The 17,898-nt window shown below is 33.0% G+C and overlaps 2 protein-coding genes across 3 annotated transcripts; one reads left to right on the top strand and one right to left on the bottom strand.

Annotated features, from left to right (window-relative positions):
• Positions 1-6: 6 nt before the first annotated feature.
• Positions 7-3,945, bottom strand: LOC149724862 (uncharacterized). 2 transcript variants are annotated; one of them, XM_089892403.1, is made up of 6 exons: positions 1,873-1,986; positions 1,673-1,812; positions 1,113-1,240; positions 560-646; positions 238-358; positions 7-180 (listed from the first exon to the last, which is right to left on the bottom strand). In XM_089892403.1, exons 2-6 carry the CDS (start codon positions 1,720-1,722, stop codon positions 117-119), a joined length of 450 nt encoding a protein of 149 aa, XP_089748529.1. In that variant the 5' UTR covers positions 1,723-1,812; positions 1,873-1,986; the 3' UTR covers positions 7-116. The 2 variants fall into 2 exon arrangements, 1 of the variants encoding a protein (XP_089748529.1); XR_016386495.1 differs by lacking the exons at positions 7-180; positions 238-358; positions 560-646 and adding exons at positions 2,360-2,533; positions 2,910-3,945.
• A 6-nt stretch (positions 3,946-3,951) lies between these two features.
• Positions 3,952-17,892, top strand: LOC149724863 (TATA element modulatory factor-like). Its single transcript, XM_089892392.1, has 24 exons — positions 3,952-4,243; positions 4,691-4,889; positions 5,105-5,364; positions 5,684-5,733; positions 6,484-6,592; positions 7,683-7,807; positions 8,439-8,511; positions 8,736-9,188; positions 9,700-9,752; positions 10,407-10,534; positions 10,706-10,805; positions 11,338-11,476; positions 11,849-11,991; positions 12,365-12,531; positions 12,812-12,968; positions 13,213-13,305; positions 13,645-13,801; positions 14,054-14,246; positions 14,753-14,918; positions 15,139-15,243; positions 16,025-16,162; positions 16,471-16,596; positions 16,964-17,074; positions 17,506-17,892. The coding sequence occupies exons 1-24, from the start codon at positions 4,081-4,083 to the stop codon at positions 17,539-17,541; spliced, it is 3,444 nt and encodes a 1,147-aa protein (XP_089748518.1). The 5' UTR covers positions 3,952-4,080; the 3' UTR covers positions 17,542-17,892.
• The last annotated feature ends 6 nt before the right edge of the window (positions 17,893-17,898 follow it).

Here is a 17,898-nt window from a genome sequence, read left to right on the forward strand (position 1 = left end):
CAAGTATTCCATTTATTTATTCCCCGTTTTTGTTCAAAAAAAATAGAATCTTATATTAACGGTAAAAAATAGCTGTCAAATTACAAAACAAGAAAGTATGCTTAGTTTTCTCTTGGTCATAAATGTTTAGCAACCTCTTGCGCTTGAATGTCTCCGTAATCTCCGCTGCTAGCCCCTTTTCTATTTATTAAACAAATTAATAAATTCGTTTTAAAAATGTGTTTATATAAGAAATACTTTTTTGAAGGCAGTCCGTCTCTTCGTTCGGAACTGTTTTTGCTCACTTTTTCATGCGTCTGCATTTCCTGTGCGCTGTCGTTTTCTTCATTATTTGACCCACTTTCCTCCGGAATAAAACCTGTAATTAACCCATAAATAGGTCTTGCATTAATTTAATAGGAACTGTATAAGAAAATCGGTTACGCGCTGAAAGATGTAAACGTCGGTTACCACGGTGAGATGTTTCAGAGACTCCCTATCATTTTATGTACAGGTTTTGACTTCTAATAATCAGTCAATAAAAGGTACAGCTCTAAGTCGAAATATAAAATTAGCCTACCAGCATTAAGTATGATCTCAGCGTCAGATGGTTCCTGCCTGATTCCTTGCTGTCGTTTATGATGTTTTCTTCTTCGCCGTCTTTCATCTGAAACATAAAAGTTAAAATATATTGTAGGCTATAGGGTTGGGGAGATAAGATATCTTTTCATTATATAGTAGGGTAGGGGAAGATAGGACACCTTTAGCACGTATTATCCAAATATCCTAATCGTATTTTAATTAATTTACAACGGTCTTTGAAAGTCGATGTGATTTAGTTTTATAATTCTTTGAATGTTCTCTGTTCACTACTCAATGGGACGAGAAATAGGAGTTAGGAGGTGTCCCATCTTCCCCCATCCTACTGTATACTTTCTTGTCCCATTTAGTATACAGCAAAAACGAACATTCAAGAATCATAAACCTGTATCCTCACGACTACCATAGACCGTTGTAAATTGTTTAAAACATCAGAATATTTGGATATTATGTGATAAAGCAGTCCCGTCTCCCCCCACCCTACTATATGAATAAAACAATATAAAACAACGAGTTATTTGATACAAACATACCGGCATGGGAGTGGTGCTGTCTCCGTTCGCTGGGAAAATTATCATAAGGTACTCCTTGAGGTTCTGCAGAAAGAAAGTCACCACCAGCAGGCTGCATACCTGCTTGGAAATTATTGCCAAGAAACGGCCTGAAAAAAGTTAAAGGAATTTATATAACACACCAAATGCAAGTTTGAATCAAATTTATCGCAATTTTCTTTAAAAATCGCTAACACCTACGACAATGGACAGAATATAGTTTCATTACAATTATATAGTATCACTACAGTTATACTCCTTTAGCATATAATATCCGAATATCCTGATCGTGTTTAAACAATTATGAATAGTCTATGGGAGTCGCGTGGATATAGTTTTATAATTATTTAAACGTTTTTTTTGTTTACTACTAAATGGGACGAGAAAACAGGGTTAAAAGGTGTCCCATCTTTCCCCACGCTACTATATATTTGTTTAAAAAACAATCAACCTATATAGCGTTGCATTTAATGGGTATCTTTATAGGTGAAAAAATGTATTCAGTCTTCTACTGTATCCATTAAATTGCATTAGCATTTCACCTGTACATTGCAAGAAACAACTCCGCCGCCTCCCGAGGTGGCAAAGCCATTACTGTGACGAGACCGACTTATGAGTCTCCGATCCCGTCCAGTCTGGCGGAACGAATATTGCCGTTGACTGCGCGCATTTTCGGCCCTACCTGAAAAAAGTATATGTAAAAAGAGTACTCGCGATCGATATGTAAATGTTGCATAAAAACCTTGGACGAAAAACTGCAATTCCATCCAATCACGTGATGACCAAGAAGGAATGACGTCACGGATGCTATTAGTTCAAGAAATGAAATGAATGCTGTAATAGCGGCGATAATCAACTGCAATAATGGTTTAAGTTTGGTATTTTCTTCATTTTAACATACGGGTGGGGGAAACGGGACACCTTTAGCACATATAGTATTTAAATATCCGGTTGGTGTTTTAAACAATTAACAAAGGTCCATGGTAGTCGTGACATGGCCAACTCAATATACATTAAGTAGGCCATGGTCGCGAGGACACTGCTTTATAGTTCTTTAAATGTTCGTTGTTACTACTAACTTGAACTGAAAAAAATAGAATGAAAAGGGGTCCCATCTTCCTCACCCTACATTGTTGATTTCACTATAGGCTCTCATACTGTAAAATTGTAAGCATATTTTAAATTCAAATAACTCGAAACAAGACGGAAGGCGTTTTCCACTGACAAACCTTTTGGTGTCGATTGGATGCCAGCGGTGCCTCAAACGCAATTGCAAAGGTCGAGTAGATCAATAAAACAAATGCGAAGATAGTACTGATTGTTGCCCACAGCACGAGCCAAGAAATGCTTCGTATCGTTTGAGATTTACTCGTGGCGATGCAATTTATTCCCGTAACTATGAACTAAAATAAAAGGTTTGCAGCTATGCCGTTATTTTTGCGCCGTGGCAAAGTGGTTATATAGTGCGCCGTCTGCCTCTAAGTGAGAGGTAATGGGTTCAAGGTTTGTCGCTGCTACCATTGTGGGCGTATGTGTCCTTGGGCAAGAGACTAATCGGAAATTGCTCCAATCTAGTGCTCACTAATGGGTTGTCAAAGTTATTGGCCATATTGTAAAAAAAAGAAAAAAAACTTTAAATAATCACCTACAAACTAACACATCGAAGCCCGTGAGCTAGCACGAGGTATGTGAAACAGAACATAGCAGGATATGGTAAGCTACGTTCATTCATTCAGTTATTTTGCACAATCTTTAAATCGGGTTGATATATATACGTACAGGGATTGAACACCATATAGAAACACCAGCAATGCCGAAAAACGTTGCCTGTAAATCTTCCTGTAATCGAATCCAAAGTACCGACGACCCCAAAACAACGCACGACGCCCACGATGCTATATGAAGCACCGCTAACACTGACATTTTTACTACACTAATCAGAAGACTGTTTCCAGGTTTACTGTCGTTCGATTTTTCCTGTGCCATGATGCTTCCCTGGTCCACGTACAGCACGCAGTACAGTTACCCGCGTAATATCCTATAGTATCGCTTATAAGAGCTCATAACTATTGGCCACAACTCAATTGAGAATGCGAATATTAGAAGTTGTTCGCATCCCATATCAGATTTTGTATCCTCAAATGTTTCTTTGTTTGTTGTCTATTGTGTTTCTACAACAAAAGGGGCGGGCCAAGCAAACTGACATAAAGTGGGCGTAACATATGTGAAAAAATATGTTAATGCCACCTTCGTTTCTCATTAAACTGTTCGTAAATTCTAATGGGCTGCGCCAGACGCAAAAACAATATAAAGTTCATGCTTGGTCGATAATGATGCGGTTCTATAGCCAACCTCCACCAGAAATTGAAGTTTCCGCAGATACATGTCATTGTAGATTTTATCACTTCGCCGCATTGTGGTTTGGCCTACGACGACAATCTTGTCGTTCACGATCATTTTAACTCTCTATATTCTCTTATGCGAAGAAATACCAGTATTTCTAGGCCCTAATAGAAATGTTCGGCTCTTCACCGCCATCTCCACAAGTGGTTGCCTGTGGTGTTGACGTTTTTCCCACATAACCGACTTGTTTTGTGTTTACGTATATTGTGTGTTGTACGAAGGACGAACATACATGTATTTTAGCGTAACTTGCACGTGCTTGTGTTTACCATGTACCTTTAGTGTGTTTGGTCACAATGTAGAACATTTTTTATACAAACAGTACCTTTTACCTGTTATAAGTCTATTTTTGCGTACGACAATACAAACTATAGAAAGCTAGATCTAGTTTAATGTTTAAACATTTTAATTAAAATTTTTCTAATTGCCGAAGTCTGCAGGTTAAATATAGCATGATGCGTGTACATTAGTACTATAGTCCAACGATTGGCTAATTTCAGTTTAACACATCAATAAACAAGAGAAAGAGCTTGGACATACATAATACATGATGAGCTGGTTTGGTTTTTCGGATATCGCAAAAACTGCTCTCAATGAAGCACAAAAACGAATTGACAAAGTTTTGGATATCCAGGAGGATGGTAAAGCAAAACTCAATACTGGATCAGATTCAACCGTTTTGCCGGATATTGGTACAATCATTAAAACAGGTATAGGTGATTATTATGGATAATAAATTAATTAGGCTGAAAAAGAACAGTCGTAATAACATACATGTTCTGTTCCATACACCTCATTCTAGTTTACAAGTTACCACGTATGTAACTTTGTGGGTGATTGTTTTTACTTTATGACTGATAATTTTAACTAACCATTAGTGGCCACTGGGTTGGAGCAACGTCTCTTGCTCAAGGACACATAAGACAATGTTAGCAGCGACAAGCATTGAAAAACAGGCTTGCCTACCAGCTACCACTATGCTGGGTCAATACTAGTTTTATTAATCTATTAGTCATTGTAACATTTGATTGCTTATTTTTTATTTTTTCACTTTTAGTGTGCTCTTGTGGCACTGCTTTTCACCAAAACAGTTTAATATATAAATATATGAACTGATTTTTTTACAGCCTACCTAACTAATACTCTAATTATTATAGATGTCAGTCCAGAGCAAGAGCACAACACATCACTAAGTGACATGCAGAGTTTAAAAACACCTTTAAAACCCCTGAATGTAAAGCAAGCTCGATCACTTCAACTTTCGCAAAAGAAACGCGCCAAGCCTGTTAAACTTGGTGTTTCATTGACTAAGAAATCAAGCCCAAGAGAAAAAACTAAAACACCTTCAATACAAAGGTGACTAATTGTATATATTTTGGACCACTGCATTAAAAAGGCTTGTTTTGTTACCTTAGTTTTAACCCTTTTTTTCGTAGATTTTTAATTGTTTATAAATTTTACATTAGTTTTAACCCTTTTTTCTCAGATTTTTAAGTGTTTTTAATCTTTACATTAGTTTTTACCCTTTTTTTCTCATAGATTTTTAATTTTTTAAATTGTTTCCATTACAGTGAGCAAGTTAATGCCAATTGGGAGGAAAAATTCGACGAAATTTCACTTGAAGACAATAAAGAAGATGATTTCATTCCACAAATAAATTTACCTCATGAACTATCTGAAATCTCGGCTCCTAAAGTTCAGCCAAACCAAGACAATTCTAAATTGAGTCAATCTAAAGTGTACAGCGATACAAATAACGACATTAGAACTAACAACATTCATATTGATACAGAAACGGATTCTGTAAAGGAAAAAGAGAACTTTTCAACAGGTATTACCCAGAGCAGACTGTTCTCAGTTTATTACCCCTAATTTTAGGCGTATAAATTGACACTAAATAGTTTTAAACAGCTTGGAAAAAAAAGTTTTTTAAGGTTTTTAATTACATATTAATACATAGCTATTGCAAAACAGCTGTATAGTTTTCCACATTGCTTTTTTCTTGTACTGTCGCACAGCTTATCATTTAATAAATACAACTAATTTATTTTTTCATTGTTTTAATTGATAGTCTTTGTTTGAAAAAATAATTAAATTTTTTCTCTTTGTTATATCAGTAACACTATGTTTATTGTTTATATATTTCTCAGACTCAAATACCAGTAACAGTTCACCAAGAATTCATGCCCCAGTTGTACAAGTAAGTATAATATATATATTACTCCAACATTGTATATATTATATAGCTTACGGTCACCATACATTTTTCTATTCAAGAGTAGGCTACATTTTCATTTTACCCATAATTGTTTTAAAAAAAAAATTTCCTAAATTTTGAACAAGATCGTAGCAACACGTTGTGAAAACATTTTTATATTCGTAATTGAATTGCCAAAGGCTATTAAATGTTTATATGAATTTCTGTATTTGACCGGCCTAAAATATTTTCCTTGCATGGCACAACTCATTATCTTAACTACCTTAAATTTCATTATATTGAAAGTCAACTGTCTAGTGTTAAAGTAAAGTATCATGTAATATAGGTCTCATATTTTATATATATATAACTATAATTATATTTCCTTTTGCTTTAACTGTCACCTGAAGTCACTCATTTTGCTTGTGAATTACCACAGTTTTCAGACTGTTAAACCTACAATCAAAATCTATGACAAACAACAATTAATACTGGCCTAAATCCATATCTAGTACTGTGGGGTAAGATGGGACACCTTTAGCACACAATGTCCAAATATTTTGATGGTGTTTTAAACAATTAACAACAGTCTATGGGAATGGTGAGGATACGGTTTTATAACTCTTTAAATGCTTTTTGTTTAATACCAAATGGGACTAAAAAGAGAAAAAATAAAGAAAAAAAAGAACGAAAGGTGTCCCATCTTTCTTCCACCCTACTATATAAATATATTAAATTTCTTTCACTTTAAAGTGTTCATCTGAAGCCACACATTCTCCCTGTGGATCGCCGACCACAGCAACCTCCAGTGAGATTGACATACTTGATCATGAGAGCTACCACAGTGAATCTTCATCACCAGGTTTGAAATTATAGCCTGTTTACAGTTTAGTTGTTATTGTACAACTTCATTAAAATTAAATAAACAAATTTTATTACAAAAAAAATACCAGGTTAATACATTTAATATTACAAACAAAACAACTGTAGTAACTTTACACCAATGACGAACAAATCAAAAATAATTAAGAAAAAAATAATATTTCCATTTTATTTAGTTTTTTTCATTTGTAATTTTTTGTAAATAATTCGTTCTTTCCAAATTGATTGTTTTTAAAATAAAAATGTTAAATTTTGGTTGATGGGGTTGCCTCTGTTTACCCATGCATGTCTTTATCTGTTTTACACAATTTTAAAATCCACCACTGGCACCACACACATTAAAAAGCAACAACGAGTATTATATCGATTTTTTCAATGTGTATTGGTAATAGGTATATATACTGTATTTTTTGACAGAATGTAATCATTTACTTAAGAATGAAGCAAAAATGGGTAGGACCTTAAACAAACTATTTATATATATCTATAATTATACGTATTTTATATTTCATTTTTTAAAAACAAATTTTGTTTAATCAAGTACACCCATGTAAGTCCTTGTGAAACCGAGCAGTACAGTAACCTGTTTAACTAGTTTTTGTGATAACAGATAAGGTAGCTGTAAGTCATAGTTTTAGGCTCTTTCCAAGCCTTGAACCTGTTTTGTAAACTAAGTATGAAATACACACCTGGCAAGCTACTATAAAACCATTTTAATTACATTACGCGGATTTTAAAATGCTTCTTAGTACGACTTTTGTTCTTAATAATTCAATGGAATTTTGTTCATAAAACTTGCATAGAATTTTGATCATAAAAATTGTATGAAATTTTGTTTATAAAAATTGTATCTTAAACATGAGAAGCAAAAAAAAATGACTTAAAAACTGCTAACCAAAAATATATTAAACACATTTTTTTCAATACAAATTTCTATTAGAAAAATGTGAACAGGTTACTGCATTATTTGAACCATTAAAATTTGGTAAAATATAAGATTATACTCCCAAAAAATACACACTTTTTAAAATATGGAATTTTCAAAAGCTATAACCTAACCAAATTCTTAGTAATGAAGCCTGTAAAAGATGAGGGCAACTTCCGAACTGAAGATCTCTCGTTTCCAACCTCACCAGATCACAGTGAGGCATCTGACATCATTCGTTTAAACGGACATTGCTCCTCTCCCCTCTCAGTAAGTCAATTACCAAAATAAACAAAAATAACTTCTTTTTTTTAAAGTTTAACTTAATTAAAATAAATGGCTCGTTTGTCTGCTAGGTGTAGGAACCACGCTTATTTTCTTCCAATTAAATGTAAATATGTTTTCAACTGTAAGCATGTTTTTAACAACTGTTGCTTTGTCGCTATATCCTGTCTTTCGTTTAAAATATTTCTTAATCTTCGCTACCGTAATCGAAGAGACAAATAAAGTTGTTATTATTATTAGTTAATTAGATTGTTCGGCGCAGAGGCAAATTGTTTAGCGCGCCTGCTTCTAACCCAGAGGTTTTAGGTTCAAGGCTTGTCGCTGCTATCATTGTAGGCGTATGTGTCCTCGGGCAAGACACTCAACAGCAATTGCTCCAGCCCAGTGGTCACTAATTGGGTATCTAAAATCTAAATTATTAGTCATATTACCCACAAAGTAACATACATGGTAACTTGTAAGCTGGCATGAGGTATATGAAACATGACACCCATGTTTAACGATTTTTTTCGGCCAATCGAGGATAAAGCAAGTTACATTCATTCCATACACTTCGCAATTTTTTGGGGGGAGTACTCAGATACACTTGTTTTTTTTTAAAGTCATGCTTTTTTAGATTGAAGATTCCGAGCCAGTGATGCTACTTGTTGCTGAAACTTTACAGAAGTCCATCAGTGAAATGTCTCTAGGTAAAAACTTTTTTAAGTAAAAAATAACATAGGCCCTACTAAATATTTTGTCTTGATGCAGTGCCAAATTGCTTTAAAGTTCTACATTGAAAAAAAGTTTTTAGAAATTAAACCCGTTTTACATTTTATTTGTTATTGTAAAACTTTATTAAAATTGAATAATAATTTTTTTTCCAAAAATATTCTTTAAAAAAATTGTTTAATAAGTTGATCTTATGCTTTAGAATCCGATTCACAAGTGGAAGTTCATCAATTTTGTGAAGATTTCTCACAATCTACTCTTGAAGACTCCCAAAGTCCTCCGGAAGACCCAATGCAAAATAGCAATACCTCTACTTTACAAAGCGACACACAAAACACGAATCTTAGCTCTTCTGTATCATCTGAAGAAAACATGACACACACGATTGCTGATGCTCTTAAAGAGGACACAGAAACTAAAGACGCCGCCTCCGAAAATAAGGATTTACACGAAACAGAATCGAAAACTAAATCGGAAACCGAAAATTTTAGGATATTTGATGAAAACACTAAAACAGAAATTCCATTGCTTGTTGAAAATGTAGAAACGCATTCTTTAGTAGGGAACAGTTTGGAATTATGTGAAAAGGATAAGGGTCATCTTACAGAAGCAGAAGGGAAGATGGAAACGGAGGTTTTGGAATCTTCTGAAACTGGTAAGACATGACTAAAATATATTTCTAATTGTAAGTATATGTAAGCATTAAGAAATAGGAAAAAGACAAAGATTTAAGATTTGAAGTGGAATGTTTGATTTAACTTAACCCAGAGGTGTCCAAATACAATTAGTGTTTTAGATTAAAATAGCATTTGTAAGATGTATTTAATTTTGTGTTTTTTTTTTGTAATTATTATTATTATTTATATTTCTAATTGTATCACATTTCATTATTTAGTTAAAACCCTCCGGACTCTATATTTTTAAATTCAATCATTTTTTGCATTTTTTTTGTAAAATGTTTTATTTAGTTTACATATACTTCTAAACTTTTTACTTCGGTAAATTAAAAATTAACACAAAAATTAAAAATTAAATTATATATTATATAATATATATGTGTGTGTGTAAACTAACACCATTACAGCCCATTACAATACTGGAACTTTACAGTATCATAAAAAAACAATGCAATATCAAAATAACTGTAAAACTTTTTCTTAACGCAGTTGCCGTGGCAGAACAAACACCTATTGTTTCACACAACAGCCTGGGAAACAAGGTACGACCTAATCTACTGCTTTGGTTTATATGTTTGTCAAACAATGCCGTTGAACCTGTTTTCGGTTTTCATTGACCACAAAACATTCTTACAGTAAAAGCGTTCATGAATGTGCGGCATTTCGAATGTGTGCCAGATTTAGATATATGCAATATTAGATTTGAAAAGGCAGTATAATTGTATAATAAAGTATTTTAAGTAGTTAGCCAAATATTAATAGGCCTCTCTGGTGTGATTGTAGGTACTGAAGGATAATTTAAGATGATATAGTTTTACCATTTATAAATCTAATATATATATATATTTTTTTTGCATTTTGGTAAAAAAGTACAATTTTGAATTTTTTTCTTATATATATATATATATATACTATTAGTATTACTGTTACTGAGGTAATATACCAACTAGCTTGAATAAAAAATCTCTAATATACCTTACTGCAGGACTTTACCAATATAGCCTATAATATTACTACTATCATTACTAAATATGACATTTTAATCACCCACAAAGTAACATACATGGTAACTCATAAGCTGGCATGAGGTGTATGAAACAGAACATCCGTGTTATGACGACTGTCATTTTTTGGCCACGTTAGGATAAAGTAAGTTACATTTAATACATTTATTTTTAAAATTATTTTTCTACCAGGTGAATATTGATTTGTCAAAAGAGGAAATTATCAAAATGATGAACGAGAAATTTGAGGTTTATGAACAGCAGTTAATGACTCTTAGTCTCAGCAATGCAAAACTGAATGAAGACAATGATAATTTGCGGTAAATGGTTTTATCTGGTATTTTAGCCCGATGGTGTACCTTGTAACTAAAAGGTTCTGGGTTTAAGATACTGTATTGGTAATTACTATGCTTTGTGCCTTTATGTTTAATAAAATATAGTAACTTGGGGTAAAATAGGTCACTTTTATATTAATATTCTTCTTTTTACAGGAGTGAAGCAAGCCACCTAGAAACTTTTGACCATATCCAGTATCAGAAGGAAAAACAAAACCTGCTCAACACGATAGACAGTGTATCTGAACAACTGCAGGTCAGGAATACCGTTTAACATTCTCACTTCAGTATTATGGTTTTTTTAAATGTATTTTTAAAAGTCAAAACTTTAATTTTGTTTTAATAAAAATGAGTTATATATATAGTAGGGTAGGGGAGATGGGTCACTTTTAGCACATAATATTCAAATATCCTGATCGTTTTTTAAACAAAAACTCCAGTCTATGGGAGTTGTGAGTATATAATTTTATAATTCCTTGAATGTTCTTTGTTTACTATCAAATGGGATAAGGAAACAGAATAAAAACAGAAATATTTTTTAAAATGTATATATATATATAGTGGGGTGGGGGAAGATGGGACACCTTTAGCACATAATATCCAAGTATCCTGATCGTGTTTTAAACAGTTAACAACAGTCTATGGTAGTCCTGAGGATACGGTTTTATAATTATTTGAATGTTCTTTGTTTACTGATAAATGGGACGATAAAATACAGTTAAAAGGTGTCCCATCTTCCCCCACCCTACTGTATATATATATGTAATTAAAATTTTCTTCTATTACAGGACATGGAAGTGGAAAAATCAAACTTACTCGAAAAACTTGAGATCACAAAAACCAGTTTAAGTCAAAGACTGAGCAATGAACATGTGCAGCAACTTTTAGCAGAAAAAGAAGATTCCATACAAGGCTTGCTACAGGAAGGTATTTAATCCATTTTTTTTATTTATTTTTGTTGGACTTTTTAGTGTTGATACAGTTATGTAAATAGGTTTGTCCAAGTTCTAGATTCTAATTTTTTTTTTTATTTCAAGGTATTTAATCCATTTTTTTAAAAAAGATTTTTTTATATTAACTTTGTAGTTTTGAGGTAGTTTACTAAACAGATTTGCCCAAGTTTTAGATTTAATTTTTATATTTTGATCACAAAATTATTTTTTGTTTAGCATTTTCGATTTATTTTACTAAAATATCTTTTTTTAAATTATTTTCTTAGGTTTGTGTGCGTCCATTTTTGGAGACCTATTTCTAAATTTAAAATATTTTTTTCTTTTATATTGTATTAAACTCTCCCAGGTGAAGCTTTATCAAAGAAACACCTCCAGCAGAGCAATGTTATCAAGAAATTAAGAGCGAAAGGAGCGGAACGCGAAGACGCCATCAAGGACTTAACTGAGAGACTTACAAGAGCAGAGGAAGAAAACAAAATTTTAAAACAGGTAATTTATAAATTAATGACGCCAACATTAGTAAATTCTAAATTGGTTCTGCTGTAAGTTTTTTGCCACGTCTTCCTTTTGCAAAAAGCAAAAAGTGCAGTCACTATAACAACTTGTCTTGTTACATACCAACAAAAGAGAACCTGTATTAGTTTAAGTTTATGTAATATGTTCTTTTAAGCTACGATGGTAATTCTGCGTAATTTGAATACTGAGGTTTTGACCTCTTATATTCTACGCAAAATAATTGCCAGAAGAGTTGTTAAAAACCTTTTTAACATGCCTGGTAAAGCAAGTGGCAGCAACAGTTCATATTATGTATGAAACCATCTTTATTTTTGCAAAAATTTAAACCACGTTTGTTTTTTTTCAGAAAGTGTCCGCAATTGAAGGACAAAGTTCGGAAGACCGTGGAACAGCCGAACGACTTTCCGAGGCTTACCAGGAGAGGGAACAAGAGGTTAACGAGTTAAGGAGTCTTCTGGAAGATGCAGAGGAGAAAAGAAGAGCTGCACAAGCTACTCTAGATGCCGCGTACAGGTGACAATTAAGTTAAAACTGTACACATACTGATACAGTACTATATATAAAAATGTGGGGTAAGATGGGAAATTTTTACCACATAATATCCAAACATCCTGACTGTGTTTTAAACTTTTAACAACGGTCTATGGAAGTCGTGAGGATATGGTTTTATAATTCTTTGAATTTCTTTTGTTTACTACCAAATGGGACGGGAAAATTGAATGAAAGGGTGTCCCATCTTCCCCCCCCACTATATATCTTAAGTTTTAGTAAGTCCAAACTTTTTTTCCAACAGAGATCTTGGAGATATGAACAAAAAAGAAGCATCCATGAAAAGCAACCATGAACGTGATCTTCAAGTCCGGGAGGACTCTGTGAGGATGGTGATGCAGCAAGAGATGGAAAAGATGCAACAAGAGCACGAACATCATAGACAGATGCTCCTACTCCAGGTGAAAAATTAGTTTAATTTTTTTTGCCAATTTTTTTTTAATTGTAGTTTGAAGTTTTTTTAAGCATAAAGTAGTACATTATGTGTATAATTTTTTTTTCAATTAAAAGTAAATATGTTTTTAGTTATAAGCGTGTTTTAACAACTGTTTTTTTGTCGCTATATTCTGTCTTTTCTTTAAAATATTTTTAAACTTCGCTACTGGAATTAAAGAGACAAATAAAGTTAGAATTGTATTGTTTTAGATGACAGAGTTACGTGGGACAGTAGAACGTACAGAGATGATTTGTTCAAGAAGAGAAGACCAACTTAAAAAGGAAATACAAGATTTGCAGCAGGTATTTTAACTTGAATATTTTTTAGAAGTAAAGTCTGTACACACATAGGCCCTCATATATACCCCCACACGCCTGCCCCTAACCCAGAGGTATTGGGTTCAAGCCTCGTCGCTGCTACTATTGTGGGCATATGTGTCCTTGGGCAAGACACGGTAATTGCTCCAACCCAGGGGTCACTAATGGGCTGTCCAAGTTATCAGCCATACATGAAAAAAAAAGAAAAAAATTAATCACCCATAAAGTAACATACTTAGTAGCTCGTAAGCTGGTACTAGTTTACAAAAAGTACTAGTTTTGCATAATTCTGTACAGGATTCTGACTTTTATTTTTTTTTTCAGCAACTGCAAGACTCTGAGTTACGTAATCATGAACTCGGCGAAAGTATTTCTGCCTCAACAAGGCCACTTTTGCGCCAGATGGAAAATCTGCAGGCAACACACGCTGCACAAGAAAAAACTTGGGAAACACTGGAAAAAAGCCTCACTTCAAGATTAAGTAAGTTTTAGTAAAAATTTTTTGTACAAAATATTTTGATCTAAAATCAAGTATAAAAATAACCTTATCAAGTCTTTCTAATTTTATTATACTTTTTTTTGTTAGTTTTTTTTACAAAATATTTTTATCTCAAATCAATTCTAAAAAACAACTTAAACAAAAAGTTTTAAAAAACTTTTCTTTTTTTTACAAAAATTTTAATCTCAAATCAAGTCTAGAAAAATTTAAACTAGTTTTTCTAATTTTATTAAGATGAACAACAGAACCAGCTGTTGGCTGCACAGGACAAAGAACGCTTTGCGCAAATGGCTCTCATGGAGGCAAAATCTCGACTTTTAAGGTCAGACCAGCAACTGACAGAAGCCACCCAAACAATTGAGCAAATTACATCAGAATTAGAAAGTTTGAGAAAAAATCGCCGAGAGCATGATAAAGAAGTCACACGGTATGAATACTATAGTAGGGTGGGGGAAGATGGGACAACTGTTTATACTATTTTCTGTCCCATTTGGTGGAATCATTTAAAGAAATATAAAACTGTATCCTCACGACTCCCATAGAACGTTGTTAATTGTTTAAAACACGATCAGACTATTTGGATATTATGTGCTAGCGGTGTCACATTCCCCCCCGTCCTACTATATTGTATATTGTTTTTACATTAGTTTAATATGTCATTTATTTATCCAGTTTTCTGTGAGCTTAAAGTGAGAACATTATAAATATATCTAACAAGTCAAAGATATTATAAGAAGGTGATGCCTTAGCCCTAAATACCCCTGTTGTTAATTACTGTAAAATCTCACCCATTTAAAATATCATTTTCATGCCTGCAACTGCAGTTCAGTTAAAACAAAATCTAATTTTCAAAAGAGTTAAAAAAAAATTGGTACAGTTTCCGAAAAAAAAAAACAAAATTTCTGGTACAATTTTTTTTTCTCTCTCTTTCAGATTGAAGAAGATCATAGAAGAGAATGAGGAGCAGCATTCGGATGCTATGAGCAAGGCAAGAAGAGACAGAGTAAACCTCGAAAATCAGTTGGACATGGAAAAAGTTCGATCAGAAGTCGAAAAAAAGAAGTTTCAGTCGCAAGTTGAAACTGTTCAAAAGGAAAAGGTTTGGAGCAAAAATACTGGATAGGATAATTTAATTTGTTTGAAGAAGTGCTACTTTTAATACAATACATTGCATAATGCAAGAAACACAGAAAAATACAAAAAAAAGAAAAAAATACGAAAAATCAGTACAAGTATTTTCAAATAAATTTTATTTTAGGAGTTTTAAAATGTTTTACAATTACAACATTATTACTAAATATTTTCAACTATGTTTTCAGGAGCGATTGCTTTGGTTAAGTCGTTCAGAAAGTGTTGGATCATCTGCGAGTATATTTAACACGGATGTGGAATCCGTAGCTAGTTCATCAGACACATTTAACCATGTAAGTAAAATATATTCAAAATTACATCTCGCTGCAGCCCATTAGGCACTAATGGTTTGTCCAATTTATTGGCCTTACGTAAAAAAATCTAAAACTAATCACTCACAAAGTAACATACATAACTCGTAAGCTGGCACGTGGAAACAGAACACCTGTGTTATAACAACTGTCGTTTTCCGGCTACGCGAGAAAAATTACGTTTATTCCTCATTTAAGGTCTGGGTAGTCTTTTTGCTAAATAAGACTGACTGTACCTAAACTGTGCTTTGTAATTTGTATATATATATATACTGATTACAGACTGTAAAAAACCTTATAGTTTTAAACCTAATTTTAAAACATTTTTTTTTAATTTTACAAATTAGATTGTCTAAATTATTTTAAAAGACAGCTGCACATTTACATATGAATTATGGGTGCCTGGGAGAGGGGAATTTCCTCTGCTGTTAGGTGTCTAATACATTCCAAATTAGTTAACATAAATTTTCTAAGTTTGACAACTATGGGTTTTTCTGCATTTTAACAATGTCACTTTTTAGCCTACAAAAAGGGTATGCATATAGTAGGGTGTAAGAAGATGGAACACATTTTTATTCTATTTTTTTACATTCACAGAATTATAAAACCCTATCCTCACGACTCCCATAAACCGTTGTTAATTATTTAAAACACAATTAGAAATTTTGGATATTATGTGCTAAAGTTGTTCTATGTTCCCCCACCCTACTATATATAGTCTGTATATAAATATATTGCGCATAACAACCACATATTATGACAGGTTGATTCGTTTGACCGTTCTTACCAGCTTGGTTCAACAGCTGTGTACGATACCATACGTGGCGCTAGTGGTTCTGCTTTGCTCGAAAATCTACAATCTCAATTAAAGCAAAGAGATGGGGAAATAGCTCAACTGCAGGCACGTGCAAGTTTTTGATTTTTTTAAAAATTTATTATTTTTCTTATTCTGCAGGCAGGCGCAAAGTTTTTGATTTTTTCAGAATTTATTATTTTTTTTTGTTATTTTAAGGTTTTAACATTTTTTTATACTTTTAAAAAGTTTTTAATCTTTTTAGTTATAATGTATTTATGTTAAGGGTGAAATTATGCGCCAAGTTTTTGATTTTTACAAAAAATTATTAATTTTTTTATTATTTTTAGGTTTTAACATTTTTTATACTTTTTAAAAAATTTTAATCTTTTTATTTATAATGTATCTATGTTTAGGGCGAAATTAACACGCTTGAGCGGACCCGGTCATCCATGGCAGAGGAGATCGTGAGGCTGACCAATGAGAATGAAGAGATGGAGGTTACTGTAGGTCAAGTTGATGAACTGACGAAAAAGTTAAAAGTAAGGAAAAATACAAAAACCAAAAACCACATTTACATAGGGGTAATGGGGCAACTCTGGCCTAAATTACTAGTTTTCTGATGTGCCTTGGCAAAAAGGACCTTGTATGGAATGTACAGTACTGTAGGGTAGAATGAGACACTTTTGGAACATAATATCCAAATGTCCTGATCGTGTTTTGAACAATTAACAACGGTCTATGGGAGTCGTGAGGATACGGTTTTATAATTCTTTGAATGTTCTTTGTTTACTACCAAATAGGACGAGAAATAGATTGAAAAGGTTTTCCCTCTTTCCCACCCTACTATAATAAAACCATTAATGAACCAAATACATTACACAAATACATGGCTGGTTTTTTGTTTAGGAAGTAACAGCTAGACACGATGCAGTGCTAACCATGTATGGGGAAAAAGCTGAAGAGGCAGAAGAACTTAAACTGGACCTTGAAGACGTTAAAACTATGTACAGAAACCAGGTGTGTATTGAAACTACATATGTGACTTCAGTTTAAAATACTATAAGTTTAAATGCTGAAGAAATGTTTAATTTTGCTTGTATGTTTGGAGCCGTGGTAAAGTGGTTAGCACGCCCGCCTCTAACCGAGAGGTAATGGGTTCAAGGCTGGTCGCTGCTACCATTGTGGGCGAATATGTCCTTGGTCAAGACACTTAACGACAATGTTTAGACAGTTTTTATCTGCTTTGATAAACTAATATGACCTAGGTAATGGGTTCAAGGCTTGTCGCTGCTACCATTGTGGGCAAATATGTCCTTGGTCAAGACACTTAACGACAATGTTTAGACAGTTTTTATCTGCTTTGATAAACTAATATGACCTATTTTTTTTATAATTTCAGGAATAGACAAAATTTATGTTTTTTTAAACTTAATTCTGTGAATTTTCAGATTGACTCACTTTTACGAAATGACTACGTCAAATAAATTTCTTTCTCCAATAAGCCATCTCCATGTATTTGTGTATATTCCAAATGAAGCAATTACTTGGTAAATTCAACATTTTAACCCTGAAGCCTTACACCCTACTGCGTGCACTTATTTTGCATGCAGATATGATACAATTTTATTCATAAAACTGAAATATCAGTAATTGGAAAAAAATTGAGTTTGCACTTTTTCTGGTAAACTATTTTCTCCATGTAGATATACCAGATTGTCATTTTTGCCGCTTATTTATTTATTTTAGACCCAACATGCTAAGATTTCTATTGTAACGGTGCAATAGTGTCTGAATCTTATTGAATAAATATTATGCAGACTGACTGTCAATTGTGACATAGT

The sequence above is a fragment of the Ciona robusta genome, chromosome 14, assembly GCF_009617815.1.
Source record: "Ciona robusta chromosome 14, ASM961781v2".
Classification (NCBI taxonomy): domain Eukaryota; kingdom Metazoa; phylum Chordata; class Ascidiacea; order Phlebobranchia; family Cionidae; genus Ciona; species Ciona robusta.

Coding starts and splice junctions, on each gene's coding strand:
- LOC149724862 (XM_089892403.1), bottom strand. CDS start 1,722: ATGGCTTTGCCACCTCGGGAGGCGGCGGAGTTGTTTCTTGCAATGTAC. Junction 1,241..1,672: donor TTGTTTCTTGCAATGTACAG/GTGAAATGCTAA, acceptor AACTTTTTTCAG/GCCGTTTCTTGGCAATAATT. Junction 181..237: donor GACGGACTGCCTTCAAAAAA/GTATTTCTTATA, acceptor TTTAATAAATAG/AAAAGGGGCTAGCAGCGGAG.
- LOC149724863 (XM_089892392.1), top strand. CDS start 4,081: ATGATGAGCTGGTTTGGTTTTTCGGATATCGCAAAAACTGCTCTCAAT. Junction 5,365..5,683: donor AAAAGAGAACTTTTCAACAG/GTATTACCCAGA, acceptor TATATTTCTCAG/ACTCAAATACCAGTAACAGT. Junction 10,806..11,337: donor GTGTATCTGAACAACTGCAG/GTCAGGAATACC, acceptor CTTCTATTACAG/GACATGGAAGTGGAAAAATC.